The sequence below is a fragment of the Eptatretus burgeri genome, chromosome 8 (genome assembly GCF_056783735.1).
Source record: "Eptatretus burgeri isolate ZD-2024b chromosome 8, Ebu_testis_v1, whole genome shotgun sequence".
Taxonomy (NCBI): domain Eukaryota; kingdom Metazoa; phylum Chordata; class Myxini; order Myxiniformes; family Myxinidae; genus Eptatretus; species Eptatretus burgeri.
This window is the reverse complement of record NC_140968.1, coordinates 2,282,258-2,300,414: the sequence shown is the minus strand read 5'-3', so window position 1 is coordinate 2,300,414 and position 18,157 is coordinate 2,282,258. Positions and strand designations below refer to the sequence as shown.

The window sequence follows — 18,157 nt, the reverse complement described above, 5'->3', positions numbered from 1 at the left end:
GATCATTCTCATTCAGAATGAGGCGGTGAAAGCTGTAAGCTGTGGAGGCGTGGCCAAATAACAGGGGGCGGGGAAAATTAATACGTGCAACGTCGCATTGACCGGAAACTGCGAAGAGCGGACCATTTTTTTCCTGCTGGTGAGTGAGCCGGCAGTTTGTATGGAAAAAATATATAAATCAATAACGTGCGATGAAAATACAATTAAAGCATAAAATTTAAATCTCGCCACAGCGGGAATTGACAAAATACGCGTGACGTCATCACGCAAATGCATGACTCGTTACGTTCTCAACGCGGAAGTTCAAACTTCCTTGACGGCGGAGACTCGAAAGGTGGAAATATTCGAGTTTTGAGCACTTTGTCTTCAGGGTAATGAAACGGATTTATGCCTCGCTTGATAAATCTTTCACCCATTTTATGACAATGAGAAATAAATCTTTGAAGTATATGTTCGATATTTCCCTCTCCCTTTTACCTCCGACATCATCTATTTACTACGTACGCACTGTGGAGCTATTTTACTAACTGGTGCATGCCCGTACGTGCGTGCCCGTACCTTGAAAAGGCACATACTCAGGTCCCCAGCGTCAATTGTGACGTCATATCAAATTAAGAAGAAGAATTGTAATGGCAATTGTGACGTCATAGCACCGTGTCCTGTCATTGGTTTGGTAAATAAATGGCCATAACTTGGGAACCGCTTGTCCGATTAATATCAAACCTTGAAAAGGCACATCCACAAGTCCCCAGCAATAAACCTGGCAAGTTTCAATTAGATCGGACCAGTGGTCGAGGGTGGACGATGGACAGTCACGTGGTACATGGGATTTGAACCTCCGTCACGTGCAGGGGTTCAGGTGGGAACGTTGACAGGGCTGAGTCTGTTTGTAGTTTGGGATTTCGACACGAATTCCACCCTAAACCCCCCACCAAGGGGAAAAATCTCTTTTTGGCATAAAATGCAATATCATGAGTTTTTATAAATTTTTGTTGTTTTTGTTGTTGTTGTTGACATAAGCAGCTGAATTGAAAATAATTAATGATGTGTAATGTGTGCCACAGCTTTGCTACTCCAGCAATGGCTCTCATCTGACATGCCATGAGTGCCCCACCACTACTCATCTTCACTCACTGCAGCATCCGCGCCGTGGTCGTCGATCTCCCAACATGTTGCCCTGCTTGCCGTGCACCACTGGCCCTGAACCCCCTGCCAGAACCCCCGATAGCTCTGCCAAGCCCCATCGTTTCTGGGCATCGCCATCCTTTTGCCTTTGTGTTGCAGCCCACTCTTGGTGGCTTTTTAAGGTGCTTGAACCTGCTGCCCATTCATTTCGATGTGTGATGTGCTCTTCCCTCTGATGTACGTATCATCACACCGACCAGTTGTAGAACATTGGACGTTGTGTTTTTGTGTTTATTGTTGCCAACTTTGTCGTTAGACATGGTTTGTAGTGTAGGAGCTGGTGTCCAGACAACAACCACACTGTGAGATAACAAGCACTGCAACTTGGTGTCAAGGGGTATCCCGGAAGAGCGGAGTGCTTAATACCCACAGTTTGGGCCGGAATTTGTAATTTGGCTCGGGTATACTTCCATCCTCGAAAACGATACACACCTTGGGATCTTCAGTGTTCACAAACAACCCGTGCTGGCGGACGGAATCTCTGGGTTGACGTTCTTCTGACGGACGGCACACGCGTCGATGCATCGCCCTGCCCGTGAAACACCAGATGATGATGGCAGTTAAAAGCTGGGTCAGGATTCGAACCCAGGCGTAACAGCTTAGAGATGAGTGTGCGTACCCGTAGGCCATCCAGCAAGCCCAGTTGGTACATACAAGGCAAGAATAAAATTACATTTGTTCAAAATAAATAAATTATTTTGGGGATTGGTGTTTTTACTCCAGGGAAGTTGAATGGACAAACGACCTTTATGAACAGGTTTGCTCTTTCACGAGGCTCAGTCTGCATTTGCGAACATCCGTGGGTAACTCCACTTATTCCTCTTTATTGCAGCGGATATAAAACAGATGACGACTTGCACGTGGGTATCACTTCATCCAATGGTAAGTCATCTGGAAGCTCGTTTGTTACGTTCATGTCTGTATTTGGTTAACGATGAATATACTGGCTTTATGACGTGCATTGATAGCCTGGTGTTGGCTTAGTGGTTAAGGTGGCTGGCTTGGGACTTCAGAGTCCTTAGTTGGAGCCCCTGTCAACTGTTGAATGAACACCAGGTGGGGTTGACTCAGCCTGTCATCCTTCTGAGGTCGGTGAAATGAGTACCGGTGTACTGGGGTAATAACCATTCGGGGTAACCTGCATCGGAGTGGCGACCCGTCCAGGACCGTACTCCTTGATGATGAAACTGCCTCGGCAGCCCAATGTGCCTTCCCGGCACGAAAGGAATGATGTTATTATTTACTATTTTTATTGATGATAACATGCATTGAATGGTTTTTATGTTGTTGTTGTTGTTGTTGTTTTTTTTTGCAATGATCGAGGCTCATGGAACAGCTGGAATTTGAAAAAGAAACAATGGAAAAGAACAAAATGAACCACAAAAGATTCGTTATTGAATACGTTTTAAGTTTCTCGCATTCCTATTGAGCACTTGTGGTGTCACTGCAGGTGAAGTGTTTAGTTTTGGCCCAGATGGGGTCGGTAGAGATGGCGATGGCTGGGGGCAGTGCTTGGTCGTGCCGCTGCTCGGGGCCAGTGCCCTCGCAGTTCGACACGCCTGGGACGCCTGGCTGGACACGTTTTCCGAGATTCCTGCCTGGCAATCTCTGCGGTTAGCAGATTGTAATAATCATATTTATTAACAAATGTCACCCTTTTATCTCATCAAATTTGCTTCCGCGTGGTCTCATCACGTTTCATGTTGAGTTTTGAGCTTTGCGGCTGACATTTTTGGCTGACGTGTGTTTTTGTGCAGTTACGATGAACATCATCACAACTGCCTGGATTTTGCCTTGGATTTTTGGAACAGTGTTCTTGCCCGAGAGCAGCATCCACCGCTCTCCAAATTGGACTTCACAGCCCTTTATGTGCTGCCCGTCTTGCGCCGTGCCTCTCGCTACCTCTTCCTACTTGAAGGAGCAACGCAGCATGGATGCCACCTTGTTAATACGGCGTGTGCGGCATACAGCACCGACTCGCTGGCTTCGATGATGCTTTCATGATGTTTCTGGATTCTTTCTGGTTAAACAAAAAACAGAGTGGAGGTAATTGAAAAGAGAAACAAAATACAAGCAGATTAAAAACGACACCACAAGTGTGGCGAACGCACTCTTAGGGGTTTTGAGGTTAAATAAAAGCACAGTTTTGTGTTGCTGTGCTGATCCTCCGCAGCCACTCTAAACACCCAACTCATGCCCCCTCCCCCAAACCCCACTGAACACCGAACTCATGCTGGGATCTCAGGTTCAAATATCATATACTGTCTTGATTTGTCCGTCCTTTACGAACCTCCTTGTACTCCGAGTTTCAGAATGTGGAATGGAGTCCTCCCAGGGTGGGCTCAAAGTATCACCTTCATTACGGTAAGGGGTCACGATCCAAAGACCAAGCCGTGACGTTTTCTGTTTTCAAAGTTTTGTGCTGAGGGCTCTCTTCAGGATCGTCACTGAGCCCGGGACGGCTTCCAACTGTAGTTCATTTGTAGTGATATTCCCAGGGATGGTGATTAATATCTCTGTGAGGTTCTTCTTCATCACTGGTACTACTTTGGCATTCTTCAGCTTCCATGATCTTTTCACTTCATTCTTGAGGTCTTGGTATTTGCTCATTTTCTTGATTTCTGCATCGTTTAGTCCAAAATCACTGATTTTAACACCTCATTCAGCAATGCCTTCTTTCTTTTTTTGTACCTAAGTATGATGTCTGATCGCAATGCTTTGTTTTCGATGTTCACGCTCGATAAGATCATTAGGTCGTACGTGAGCGGTACTTCCAAACTCTGTTGTGTTGTTGTGTGGACAGCTGTTCTGACATGAGTTTTAAAAATATTTATTTGTGTTTGGTCATTAAGCCTAACATATCACTTTCTTTGGAAACACCACCTCCACCCCTCCTCTCACCGCTCCCCCCCCCACTCTGTCTGTCCCCTCCTCACTCCCCCTCCGAATAAAATGCAGCACTCTCCTCCCACACCTCTGTCGCTCTCTGTCTCTGTCTCTCTCCCTCTCTTGCACCCCCTCCCGCAGTGTATAGCAACGTTTCGTGAGGCATTGCTCTCCCCACCTCCACTCCCTTTCCTCGCTTCCCCTTCTTCACCCACTCCTCACTTCCCCTCCCTCCTCTCCCCGCCCCTCCATTCCCTCCGTCCTGTCTGCCTCCCCTTCCCCTCTCTCTCCCTTTCTCTTACTCCACCCCCCCTCTCCTTCACACCCCGTCAGCAAAGCGACGGGTCGTATTTGCTCGTTGTTTATATATTTAGTGTTCACATTGCGAATGATCACGTGATTGTTCATCAGATTAAATTTCCCGACACGAAGAATTGCTGAACGTGGAGACTGTCACCACCTGATGTACATGGAAGACTTGTTTTCATAAAGCAGAGCTATCAAGAGATGCGATGCCATGTTAACAATCACCATCGGTGTCGTCTTCATCGAGCGGAGTAATCACGATTCCTCGTTCGTACGTATTTGGTGCACACGAACGTGCAAGACAAACCAGCCATCAGACACGGACAATGTCTTGGTAGATGAGATTGTCGACCTTGTCACCACAGTACAGATGGGCGATGTTCCTCAGTTTAATGGAGGCACACTCTTTCACAGACATCTTGAGCGCTTGGGTAACCATGTTCCCGCTCTGTTCCCGCTCGACCACCTCTCCTGACATGCTGTGGACAGGTACGGAGAGTTGACGTGTCACGTGTGACCATCTTTCCCGAATAACGAGCACGCATGGACACATCACGAGCCTGCACATCTCCACGGCAGTAACGTACCGTTTCATGACGAAGACGTTGCGTCATCACAGCAAACGATGGGAGTCTCGAATGGCCTTTTCACAGATCGATGGCGTGGAGCACGATTCTTGTGTCCGCCTCTCTTCACGTATTCAGGACAGACGCATTGTGGGTAACTTGTCGTGAGCGGGCACTTTGTCCTCCACCAGTTACCTCCCAGATAATTAATGATTGGTTTAAATATTGGAGCCCCTTCTCTGTGAAAGTCCGAACTCACACTTTGTGTATTATTAGATCCTCGTGGAGGACCTCTAATTCTTACTCACGTTGTTGTTCTTCATCTTCTTCTTGTGGACTTTTTTTGTTTCACAGCCTACAGTTTTCATCGAAACTTCCTGAAACTTGGCGTATATATGTAAAAATACCCTGCGCAGACAGGAACCATCTCCGATTTTGAAAATTCCTCCGAGAAAAAAAGTTATGACGTCAAAATATCTCCACTAATGGAAATCGCCTAAAAATTATCTCAAACTGGGCAAGCTTTTTGAACTCTGTTTGCGGGAATCGAACAGGGCATTAGCAGAGATGAATTACCGCACATATGATGCATCACTATGACGTGATATCAATTTTTATGACGTCATTCCTATTTTTTGACATATTTTGTTTCACAACCCAGAGTTTTCATCGGATCTTCGTGAAACTTGCTATGTATATGTAGAAAGCCCACGCGCAGGCAGTGACCATCTCCGATTTGGGAAATTCTTCCAAGAAAAAAAAGTTGACGTCATAATATCGCCGCAAATGGAAATCGCTTATACCATTATCTCCGAAAGTAGGCAAGCTGTTTGAATTTTGTTTGCGGGAATCAAGCCGGGCATTAGCACAGATAACACTGAACAACAAATTTCAAAAATTTTTTTTTACTGGAGATGTGTAAAGTGATTAAGACTAATTTGGGTACGCTGATTTCAAAAATCATAACCGTTTTGCTGTATCACGTCAGGATTTTCAGGAACAGAAATATTCCCATTGCCTAGAAGTCAGGATTTCAATGAAATTTACATATGTCTTTAACATGTCTATTTCGTACAATTGTTGTTAACTTGTGTTATATTTCTTTCTTTCAGATAAAGATGAGTAGGCGCTCCTGTACCAATCATCCTGACAACTTCTGTTATGTCTGTGGTCGGTATACCAAAAAAGATCAACAGCGAAGTATATCTACAGCAGTGAAAATGAAGGCCGCCTACTTTCACTACTTCGGGTGTAAGGTGGGGGACCAAGAACAGAGCTGGGCACCACACATCTGCTGCACAAGCTGTCACACAACCTTGACTCAGTGGTTGGTGGGCAAGCGCGCGAGCATGCCATTTGCGGTGCCCATGATATGGCGTGAGCCGCAGAATCATCATGATGATTGTTATTTCTGCTGCACAAGCATCGCCGGCTTCAACAAGAAGAATAAAGGTCACATCAAGTACACTGACTGCGTCTCTGCTCGTAAACCTGTGCCTCATGATGACGAGAACCCCGTTCCAACACCTCCAGCTGATCAGAACATAGCTGTAAGCAGTGGTGAAGAGGATGGTGATGATGAACCTTTTGAACCCGACACTCAAGAATCACACCTTCTGAACCAGGGAGACTTAAATGATCTTGTAAGAGATCTCTCGCTGTCAAAGGCGAAGGCAGAGCTGCTTGGATCAAGGCTGCAGCAGTGGAATCTACTTGAACCTAACACCAAGATATCCTTGTTCAGAGCACGTCACAGAGACATGGCTGAGTTCTTTGAGATGGAAGACACGATGACATTCTGCAGTGACATCAACGGTCTGTTGAAAGAACTTGGGTGTGATCACGATCCTGCAGACTGGCGCCTCTTCATCGACTCGGGGAAGAACAGCTTGAAGGCTGTTTTGCTCCACAATGGCAACGAGAAACCATCAGTCCCACTGGCTCACGCGTTCGGCATGACAGAGACCTATGAGACTATGCGGCAGCTGCTTGATTCCATCAAGTACAATGACTTCAACTGGCACATCTGCGGAGACTTGAAAGTGGTGGCGCTGTTGTTAGGGCTGCAGTCAGGCTACACGAAATACATGTGCTTCCTTTGTCTCTGGGATAGCAGAGACGACAAGAATCACTGGACGAAGAAAGATTGGGAAGAGCGAAAAGAGCATGTACCTGGTCGACACAACGTGAAGCATGTCGCCCTTGTCGACCCAGCCAAGGTTTTCCTTCCACCACTCCACATAAAGCTCGGCTTGATGAAAAGTTTTGTACGGGCAATGGATCTGAATGGGCGTGGGTTTTTATACCTCAAGGAAAAGTTTGGCAACACCTTGTCGGAGGCCAAGATCAAGGCTGGTGTCTTTGTTGGACCGCAAATCTGACAGATTATGAAGGACGAAACTTTTCCGACAACTCTAAACCCCAAAGAGCTGGCAGCGTGGAGGAGCTTCAAAGCAGTGACGGACAACTTCTTGGGGAACGAGCGCGCGGACAACTATGAAGAAATAGTGCAGCAGCTGCTGGAGTCCTTCAGGAAGCTTGGCTCCAGGATGTCCCTGAAAATCCATTTCCTACACCAGCACCTGAACTTCTTCCCTGACAACTTGGGAGCAGTCTCGGACGAGCACGGCGAGCGATTCCACCAAGAGATTTCACTCATGGAGACGCGTTACCAAGGGCGGCACAACCCGAACATGATGGGCGATTTCTGCTGGTTCCTGCATCGTGAAACTGACACAGAGCAGCACAAACGCAAAGCCAAATGCCTAAAGCATTTTTAATTACATTCTAGTGGAGTTTTTCTGTAATTTCTATAATTTTGAAGCATTCATGATGAAATAAATGAATAAATGAATTTTTGTAAATTTCATTGAAATCCTGACTTCTAGGTAATGGGAATATTTCTGTTACTGAAAATCCTGACGTGATACAGCAAAACGGTTATGATTTTTGAAATCAGCGTACCCAAATTAGTCTAAATCACTTTACACATCTCCAGTAAAAAATTTTGTTGTTCAGTGTAATTTATCGCAAACCTGATACATCACAATGACGTCATATTCGTTTTTGTGACGTCATCATTAAGAGGACGAGGATCTCAGCTCATTTGAGCTTGTTTTACATCACACCTGTGGTATTTTTCTCACAATGACCGTTTTGATACCAATTTCACCTTTTTATCTCAAGTATGATTTTTTTTTTCCTTCTCTGGTTTCACGATTTCCATTTAATTAGAATTTAATGATGATTTTAATGGTTGCCATGGAAACTTTGGCTCTCTCTCTCTCTCTCTCTCTCTCTCTCTCTCTCTCTCTCTCTCTCTCTCTCTCTCTCTCTCTCTCTCTCTCTCTCTCTCTCTCTCTCTCTCTCTGGTGAGATTTGTTCTGTTCGGTGTAATTACTTTCATGGAAAAATGCAAATTCCATCAAATAATGAACATGCAAATGAGGTCATTAGGAAATGTGATGTCATAAACGGGAAACCCCTTCCATGATGATCAAGTTGATACCACATTTTCTTCTCTATCTCTGTATAATTCCAGCAATCTCTGTGTGTCTGTCTGTCTGTCTGTCTGTGACCGCTGTTTCTCGACAACCGCTGGTCCGATCTAATTGAAACTTGCCAGATATATTGCTGGGGACCTGAGGATGTGCCTTTTCAAGGTTTGATATTAATCGGACAAGTGGTTCCCAAGTAATTGTCATTTATTTCCCAAACCAATGACAGAACACGGTGCTATGACGTCACGATTGACGTCACAATTCTTTTTTCTTTTTTTTTGCACGTATGGGCACGTACTAGTATTGAAAATTAACGAATCTGGTCATTTTATGTTAATTAGGTAAATACAGTAATTTTTGGTGGTTCCCATGTAAACCATCCTGAAGAACGTAGCCATCACAAATTCCAGCAACCAAACCACCACCTTCGGTCATCCCATTTAATAACCTTAAAAAAAAACATGGTGTGATTTGTCCTACCGAGGTGGTGGGGAGGGGAATCCCTCCTTTAATATCGCTTACTTCGTTCTGAGATCCGCGAGAGCTCCAGGAAGGTAGTTTGAGGCAAAAACGCGACCGGCGAGGCGGTGTAGCAGGCACTCGACCAGCGAGGCGGTGTAGCAGGCACTCGACCGGCGAGGTGGTGTAGCAGGCACTCGACCGGCGAGGTGGTGTAGCAGGCACTCGACCGGTGAGGCGGTGTAGCAGGCACGCGACCGGCGAGGTGGTGTAGCAGGCACTCGACCAGCGAGGCGGTGTAGCAGGCACGCGACCGGCGAGGTGGTGTAGCAGGCACTCGACCGGCGAGGTGGTGTAGCAGGCACTCGACCAGCGAGGCGGTGTAGCAGGCACTCGACCGGCGAGGTGGTGTAGCAGGCACTCGACCGGCGAGGTGGTGTAGCAGGCACTCGACCAGCGAGGCGGTGTAGCAGGCACTCGACCGGCGAGGTGGTGTAGCAGGCACTCGACCGGTGAGGCGGTGTAGCAGGCACTCGACCGGCGAGGCGGTGTAGCAGGCACTCGACCGGCGAGGTGGTGTAGCAGGCACTCGACCGGCGAGGTGGTGTAGCAGGCACTCGAACGGTGAGGCGGTGTAGCAGGCACGCGACCGGTGAGGCGGTGTAGCAGGCACTCGACCGGTGAGGTGGTGTAGCAGGCGGTTCAACAATGAACGGTGTAATCGGTTTCCCTTGTCGATTTGAGTAATTTATTCTCTTTCAACATTTAATTACCTAATCTCCGATAGTAAAACGTAAACGACAACGTGCGCGGGACGAAGACATTTTGTGGTGACCGGAAGCCCCACCAACTCACCAAGCGGATGTATGTATATCATTTCCGGTGTTCAGTGTTGTCCGTTACTCGACTCGCACATGGATCAGTTGTCTGAAGCGCTGGACTTGGGTCTCGCCGTGTCCACAGAAGCAAACAGCACGAAGCGTGCACATCCGCGGCTCGCACAGTACAAGGCTCGAGGAGAGGAGCACGGACAGGCTGAGCGACGTCGGGAACTCCTTGAACAACAGAAACTGTACGTGATTCTCTCTGTGTTCGTCCGTCCTCCTCGGGGGTACCTCTTTGTAATGAAAGCGAGAGAAGAACCTTCAGAGTGTAGGCTTTATTCCACTTGATTGAAGCCGCTTGTACGGGCACACCAGGGGATACAGGTGCAGCAAGGAGTACATGTGCAGCAATGTATACACGTGCAGTAGATCACCGCAAAATAAATCAGTATAAGCACGGAGTCCGATATACTCTCAATTCTCACCATTCAACGAGCACCAAGTGAGCCGCCGCCGTAACTGACAATGCCCCTGGGACAATCCCCCCGACCGCGCGGAACCTTAGCTTTATCTATTCCGTGCTCGAGCCGCGCGACATGTGATCACGTGTCACGACCTTCAATTCACCACATTCTCCCCGTCTTTAAAATGTAACTAGAGGCCCAACTAACGCACCATGATTACTTCAGCGCTACAGGAGTATACATTTCAAGCAACGCGAACTATCTAAACTACAGAAGCATACATGCCAAGCAGTGAGGATTATTTTGAGTTGTAGGAGCATGGTAATGAGCATCGATATATTATGTAACGAGCATATAGGAGCATGAGCATCGAGGATGCCGATAATCCCCTTTACAGATCGAGTCGGCGAGGGGGTATTATTATCCGTCGACCTCTCCGGGAGTAAATGGAGGTTTCACTTGAGGGAGGCTTCCGATCCTCTTGGTGAGCCTCGACTCTCGCCGGGGATGACTCCCCGATCGCTCTCGGGTGGAACGCGGCAGCTCCGTCGCCACCATTCCCGGGTGGAGTTCCTGGGGGGGAAACACCTGGGGAGGGAATGTCAGAGGGAGGAGTGCCAGATGGAGGTGTACCTGCGGGAGGAGTACCTGAGGGAGCCAAATGGTGAACCGACACAGTGGTCTCCCTGCCATCCGGGAGCCTGACATGAGCGTATTCTGGATTAGTATCGATGAGCTCGACCCCCTCCACCATGGGTTCATACTTGCTTTGTCGTACCGGGCGTTTCATGAACACTGTTCCGGGATGGGTTAGCCAGTCGGGCACCGATTGGCCGTCAACATAACGTCGCTGGTGAGTAAACATTCGTTCGTGAGGAGTTGCATTGGTGGACGTGCAGAGCAAAGAGCGTATGGAATTCAGAGCGTCGAGAAGGGTAACCTCCCACCGCTCGGGGCCCAGTCCTCTCGATTTCAGCGCCAGAGTTACGGCTTTCCAAATAACTCCATTATACCTTTCCACCTGCCCATTACCCTGTGGGTTGTAACCCGTCGTTCGACTAGTTGCTATGCCGAGCTCTAGTAGGAATTGTTTTAGCCCGGCCGACATGAAACACGGCCCTCTGTCTGAATGTATGTACGAAGGTTTCCCAAACATAGCGAAGAGGTCAGAGAGACATTTCACGACAGTGCCCGAGGTCATATCCGAGCACGGAAACGCGAAAGGGAACCTTGAATACTCATCAACAACAGTGAATATGTATCTGTTGTCTGTCTCGGTCAGCAGGGGCCCTTTGAAGTCAATGTTTAGTCTCTCGAAGGGAGAAGTGGCCTTGATCAATCTGCCAGAAGCCGCACCATAGAATCTGGGTTTTAGTTCAGCACAAACAGGGCATGAAGCATTCATTTGTTTAATGTCTTCGATAGAATAGGGAAGATTTTGTCTGCGCACGAAATGTGCCATTCTGGTTACCCCCGGGTGGCACAGAGACACATGGAGGTCTTGCAAAAGCCCGACTGATTGTCGCCGAACAGTAGACCCGAGAGAAGGTGTCTGCAGCAGGGTTTTCCCTCCCGGGCCGGTAAACAATGTCGTAACTATAACAAGCTAGATCTATCGTCCATCTCATTTTTTCATTCTTAATTTTCCCGTTATTTTTCCCATCAAACATGAATGCCACGGATCGTTGGTCCATAACGAGCGTGAAGTGGTTTCCCAGCAAATAATGTCTCCATTTACGTAGGGCTTCGACAATGGCGTACGCTTCCTTCTCTATTGCTGAGTGTCTCTGCTCGCTTCCAGAGAGAGTTCTCGAGAAGAACGCGACGGGTCGGCCGGACTGATTGAGCGTCGCGGCGATCGCGTGATTGGAAGCGTCCGTTTCCACCACGAAGGGCACCGAGCTATCGATCGATAAAACCACGGAATTACCGATATCATCCTTGAGGTTGTGGAAAGCTTTTACAACAGCGACATCTGGTGGGAAGTTTTTGCAATGCACTAGGGGATGTATTTTCTCGGAGTATTGGGAAATCCATCTTGCATAGTAAGCGAACATGCCGATCACCCGGCGCATTGTCTGCAGGTCCTGAGGTGGGGTAGCTCACGAAGTGGGCGCAATCGTTCAGGATCAGGCTTAATCGTGCCGTCGGCTATTGTGTAGCCGAGAAGGTCAATTGACCTTGCCGAGAATACGCATTTCTCGTAGTTGAGGGTCAGATTATATTTTCTAGCAATGCTCAAGAATCTGTCCAGATTCATATCATGTTCCCCCTGATCCCTACCGCACACCGTGACATTGTCCACGTAAACAAAAGTGTCTTTGTCTTTGAGGTTTTCATCTGAGATGATGTCGTCCATAACTCGTTGGAAGCAAGCTACTCCATTCGTGACACCGAACGGAATCCTCCTGAATTGGTAGAGGCGTCTACCTGCCTGGAACGCGGTGTAAGGTTTGTCTTCCTCTCAGATGGGAATTTGATGATAGGCGCTTCGCAAATCGATGGTGCTGAATATCTTATAATTGGCCACGCGTTCGACCATCTCGTCTATGCGCGGCAAAGGGTAGGCATCGAGTTGGGTGAAACGATTGACTGTTTGAGAGTAATCGACAACCATTCGTTTCTTATGGTTCTGGCTGCTGGTCACCAACACCTGCGCGCGCCATGGCGAATCGCTCGGTTCTATAATTCCTTCTTCCAGTAATCGCTTGGTCTCAGAAGTGATGAAGTTCATATCGGCGGCGGTGTATCGTCGCGATTTGATCGCTATCGGTTTACAGTCCGGTGACAAGTTAGCAAACAGCTGGGGGGACGTTACCTCTGCGGTGGTCAAAGCATTTAGAATTAGACGAGGTTTGCTTCCTCCAAAGGGTATTTCGACGCTCGTGTGCTACTTGAGGACATTATGACCCAGAATTACGTCTGCACATATATCACGAAGCACCAGTACCCTTACATCCCGATGCGTGTACCCTTTTACGTCCAATTCAACATTGCAGTACCCTCGTACGCGGGACTGTAGTGATGTGGCGGCCATGCATACCGTATTGTCAGTCGGGTGGATCTTCCATTTCCTGCCCTTCACTAGCGAGCTGTTGACGAAACTTTCAGAGCTACCGGTATCAATCAGAGCCTCAGCCATATGCCCGTTAATTCGTACGTTGATGATAGCCTTGGGTAGATTCCCCGGTGAAGCTGCTGTTAGTTTCTTTTGTGAGTAGAGAGCCGCAGAAGTGGGTTTATTTCTTCTAAGAGTAGATTTGCATACCCTGGCATAATGCCCTTTCTTGTCACAATTCATGCATGTGGCATCCCTGGCGGGGCATTTGTTGCGGAGGTGTCTTTTTTACCCACAAAAGAAGCATTTAAATTCAAAGAAGCTTCAATCAAGTGAAATAAATTGAAATGAATGCGAGAGAAGAACCTTGAGTGTAGGCTTTATTTCACTTGATTGAAGCCGCTTCTACGGGCACATCAGGGGATACATGTGCAGCAAGGAGTACATGTGTAGCAATGTATACACGTGCAGTAGATCACCGCAAAATAAATCAGCAATTAGCACGGAGTCCGGTATACTCTCAATTCTTACCATTCAACGAGCACCAAGTGAACCGCCGCCGTAAATGACAATGCCCCAGGGACAATCCCACCGACCGCGCGGAATCTTGGCTTTATCTATCCCGTGCGCGAGCCGCGCGACGTGTGATCACGCGTCACATCCTTCAATTCATCACAGTTTCTCCTCCGAAACTGCCGGACAGATTGTCGCCATTTTCGGCGTGCGGTTTCTCTGTGGTCTAATGAACATCATGGGCTATGTGAGATCCCGCCAGACGGACACGTTTGGGAATTTTTGACGATTTTCTATTTTTTTTTTTACATTCGTTTGCATGGCGACGTGTGACGTCACCGCTGAGAGGCGAAATAACGTCATTACATCATCAGTCATTTGCTGACGTCATTACGTCGTCGACAGACCGTCGCCACTGAGAGGTGTAATTCCACTTCGAGAAAACAGCGTCTGCAATGTAAAACCCTCTTCTGCACATGCTGACTACCTCAGAAGGTGAATTTGACACAATTAATGTAACAAGTAACATTGTATACAAGCCGGTAGGCGGCGATGGGTCGCCGAGCATGGAAACTTTCAGATATAGAGCAAAATGGATGTCATGTAGCGGATAGGGAATCACCTAAAGATTATGCATATCAAACCTCATCCAGTTCCATCTACTGATAACTACTCGGTATCCATTTGAATGAAAAGTACCGAAAATGCGGTTTGAAATCGGAAATCCCCAAAGTTCGAGGGGGTGCTGTGGGTGAACAAAGATTTAATCGAAAATCCGGCTCGATCGTTTGTGCACAATGTATTCCAGACGATTAGTGTGAATTTTCATGACCATCCGACCATAACCCTAGGAGGAGTAGCATTTGGCGCGAAGGCACCTCCAGCTCTCGCGTATTATCGATTTTTCCACTAATTGACCTTTGACCCCTGACCCAAGCGAAATCGGTCAATATGTCCTGAGGCAAAGGTGTAGTACTCATTGAGTACCATGAACCTGCAAAGTTTCATTCGTATCGATGCACTCACCTGGTCACTAGGGGGCCTTCAATTTTCGCTCATACCCTAATTGTAGGGGGCGCTGCGGGTAAAGTATTCCATATATCACAAAAACCGGAATATATTTGATAGAGCATCAACTGTAGATCATTCGTGCCAAATTCCATAATCCTCCGTGGGATAACGGCTTTCGGAATTGATTCCGCGTGAACGGTACCGATTTTGAAGGTTTTTCGGTTGTTGCTTGGGAACCAAAGCGTCCCTATCAACCATCACAATTTCCAAAGCACTAGGTCATAAGATATACCTACCACCCGAGTTTGGTCAAAATCCGCCCACGTTTACTACCAATTATGCTGATGACAAATGAACAAACAGACAGAATTACTGACAATAAGGGTCACCTATTTCGGCGACTCAATTCAGAAATTCTATAAATCACATTGTGAACACTGGATATATTGACGTCCTAACGAACCCTTACTTTAAAAATTTCGCACAGAGCGTGGGTTTGGCTAGTATATATGTATATATCTATATATCTTGTTGTGGTGCCGGGTATCGGTGGTGAGCACGACCGCTAGGGGGAGCAGTAGAGTCGGCTCCACCGAACACCTGGAATTTATAGGTCCGTCACCCCGGATAACTCCGGAGCCGACAAGTCACTTAAAGGACCATGGTCGCCAATACTTTGACGGCGTGGGGTAGGGTTAATTGCCTAATTTCAATATACCTAAATACCCACACAGTCCAACTACCGGGGCACCACACCCTCGGCCGACTCTGTCCGATCCGAGTCGTAGGTAATGACTCTGATCCGGCGTAACCGAGCGGAGTTACCAGAGCCGCGCCGGACCAAATGAACAATTTACCCTCGCTATCTGTCAATACACAGCGTGCCAAGCCAATGAAAGAAACACAGAAACGAGCTGGTACATTCAACAAAAGGAATATTTATTTATAACAATAATCGGGGAGGGGAACACAGAGCAGAGTTATCACGAATAAAGAAAGGTATTGTACAATGAGCAAAAGAAAGCACATACACAATTCTACTTGAAGACGGGCCCACACACAGACACCCCCCCCCAAAAAAAAATGATGGCCGCGGCCTTTATTGATACCCCCAGCTCGGAGGGAAGGTTAGCTGGAGGTAAGGATGCTTGCTTTGACCTTCCCGCCTCGTGCGGAACTTGATGATCCGGCTCGGCAGGACTCGAACCCGCAACACAATGCCGCTCCAGGCACCAGGTACCACGCTCTCCAACCGGCCACCCACCAATCAACCAAGACCAAGGAGAAGATCGGAGATGACGATGACCCAGGACCAGATGAACCAGCCAGCACCAAAACCCGCGTTCCCCAAGACGACCAACCTCCCCAGCCTGGCGTTCCTTTATATCTTTCTTGTCCGGGGTGAGAAAGTCGCCCTCTGTGCGTGATCTCCACCCTCATTGGCAGGGGTGTCGTGGGAAAGTCACCCTCTGTGGCCATCTCAACCCTCATTGGCTGGGGTGTCATGGGAAAGTCGCCCTCTTTGCGTGATCTCCACCCTCATTGGCCGGGGTGTCATGGGAAAGTCGCCCTCTGTGCGTGATTGGACAAGGGGTGGAGTCAGAGCTGAGGCTATGATGATCTCCGCCCACGTACGTGGTCGAATGCACGTGGGCAATGGCGTCGGTGATCGAAGTGAAGTGAAGGAGATTTGTTGTAAAAAAAAAAAAACTAACTATAAAGAAACATCGCAGCGCACACATGTAATTCCCGTTAGACACAGGTCGGGGACCCGAACTATAAACACATACTTATCGAGATAACTACACTTTAGGACTGCTGTCTGTCTGTGTGCACAAGGCTTCCAAATTCATAATTAACTAAATATATGTTGTTCGTCTTTCGGCTGCTCCCGTTAGGGGTCGCCACAGCGGATCATCCGTTATGATCCGCATACTGATTTGGCAGAGGTTTTATGCCGGATGCCCTTCCTGACGCAACCCTGGTCGCCTCTTACGACACAGGGATATGGATTGGGTTTCGCCATGATTCCGGGCTGCCCTACACCCTCTCATAGCGCAGCCCAGTGCAGAGCACCCGTCCTCAAGCGATCCTCCAACCCAAGCCTCCGAGTAGCCGGATTACAGGCGCACGCCACTATGCCCGGTAATTAACATATATATACATATATATATATATATATATATATATATATATATATATATATATATATATATATATATACATATATATATATATATATATATATATATAATTTTTTTTGTTGTTGTTTTTGCGAATTTGGAAGCTTACTGCACACAACAGCCAGGTCCTATAGATCAGTTATATCGGTAAGTATGTGTTTCGAGTTAGGGTCCCGTCCTATGTTTAATTGGTGATTAATTGTACGTGTGCTGTGAGTTATTTTATAGTTAGGATTTTTACATTTTAAACTTCAACAACAACAACGCCCATCCTCGTTTCTTCACCATCGGCCTTTCCCACTCGCATGCGTGCCAAGCACAGCCGTGGGCGGAGTCCAATGTGCCAGGCTGGGTTTCTTTGGATGTTGGCGTCTTGGATTTCGCTCCAAATATGGGCATGGCACCACTCTCAGCCAATCGGAGGGGTGCGAGCACGTCTGCCGCCTCTCGGCCAATGGGATCCAACGCAATATATTGCTGCTCGACTTCCTGGTCGAGGGGTGGAGATATGAGCACCCCCCTCCCCCCGACCAATCTCGGACGGCCGGGAGATCGCCCGACGCCTGTCCAATGAGGAGGGGAATGACACGAGACGGATCCCTTCCACCTGTCAAGAAAAAGGGATAATTGGGTGGGGGCGACCCTCTGAGAGAGTCTTCCCGCCATGAATCGCCTGCCTGCGAGCCGGAGGAGAATCGCTTGCCTGCCTGCCTAACTGACTTGCTTTGCCTGCCTCGTTGCCTGTTTTGCCAGTGGAGCGTGCCAGCGTCCGACGCTACCCTTCATACCTGGTGCTTGGAGCGGCATCGTGTTGCGGGTTCGAGTCCCACCGGGCCAGATCATCGAGAACCGCACGAAGCGGGAAGGTCCAAGCCAGATTCTTACCTCCAGCTCACCTTCCCTCCGAGCTGGGGGTATCAATAAAGGCCGTGGCCACCATTTCTTTTTGGGGGGTGTGTCTGCATGTGGGCCTGTTTTTTTAAGTAGAAACGTTTAAGTGCCGTGTGTGTAAATTGCATTCCTTTTATTCGGTTAACTCTGACTTCTTGCGTGCTCCCCTGCCCCATTATAAATAAATATCCCTTTTGTTAAATGTCCCAGCTTGTTTCTGTGTTTCTTTCATTGGCTTTCGGTGTGTATTGAGAAATAGCGAGGCCGTTTGCGCTGTAAAATTGTTCATTTGGACCGACGGGCCTTGGTAA

General features: G+C 47.8%; 2 protein-coding genes across 5 annotated transcripts in view; both read left to right on the top strand.

Annotated features, from left to right (window-relative positions):
- The first annotated feature begins 249 nt into the window (after nt 1–249).
- Nucleotides 250–4,156, top strand: MKRN2OS (MKRN2 opposite strand). Of its 3 annotated transcripts, none has more exons than XM_085890574.1 (5): nt 250–371; nt 1,065–1,307; nt 2,018–2,067; nt 2,636–2,798; nt 2,943–4,156. In XM_085890574.1, the coding sequence occupies exons 2-5, from the start codon at nt 1,102–1,104 to the stop codon at nt 3,187–3,189; spliced, it is 666 nt and encodes a 221-aa protein (XP_085746700.1). In that variant the 5' UTR covers nt 250–371; nt 1,065–1,101; the 3' UTR covers nt 3,190–4,156. The 3 variants fall into 3 exon arrangements, with proteins under 3 accessions (XP_085746700.1, XP_085746701.1, XP_085746702.1); XM_085890575.1 differs by having other exon boundaries at nt 2,636–2,809; XM_085890576.1 differs by lacking the exon at nt 250–371 and having other exon boundaries at nt 1,065–1,362.
- Nucleotides 4,157–9,743: 5,587 nt separating this feature from the next.
- SNUPN (snurportin 1) overlaps nt 9,744–18,157 on the top strand; it is a 48,499-nt gene continuing 40,085 nt past the window's right edge. The window contains exon 1 of one of the 2 annotated variants that reach the window (XM_085890569.1): nt 9,744–9,974. In XM_085890569.1, coding sequence (XP_085746695.1) covers nt 9,769–9,974 — 206 coding nt within the window. In that variant the 5' untranslated portion in view covers nt 9,744–9,768. The remainder of the gene's footprint in view (nt 9,975–18,157) is intronic. The other variant, XM_085890568.1, reaches the window with a different exon arrangement.

Excerpts from the sequence above, each read along its gene's own strand:
- MKRN2OS (XM_085890574.1), top strand. The coding sequence starts at position 1,102 with ATGAGTGCCCCACCACTACTCATCTTCACTCACTGCAGCATCCGCGCC. Across the intron at positions 1,308-2,017 it reads ACTCTTGGTGGCTTTTTAAG|CGGATATAAAACAGATGACG; the intron begins GTGCTTGAACCT and ends TCTTTATTGCAG. Across the intron at positions 2,068-2,635 it reads GGGTATCACTTCATCCAATG|GTGAAGTGTTTAGTTTTGGC; the intron begins GTAAGTCATCTG and ends GTGTCACTGCAG.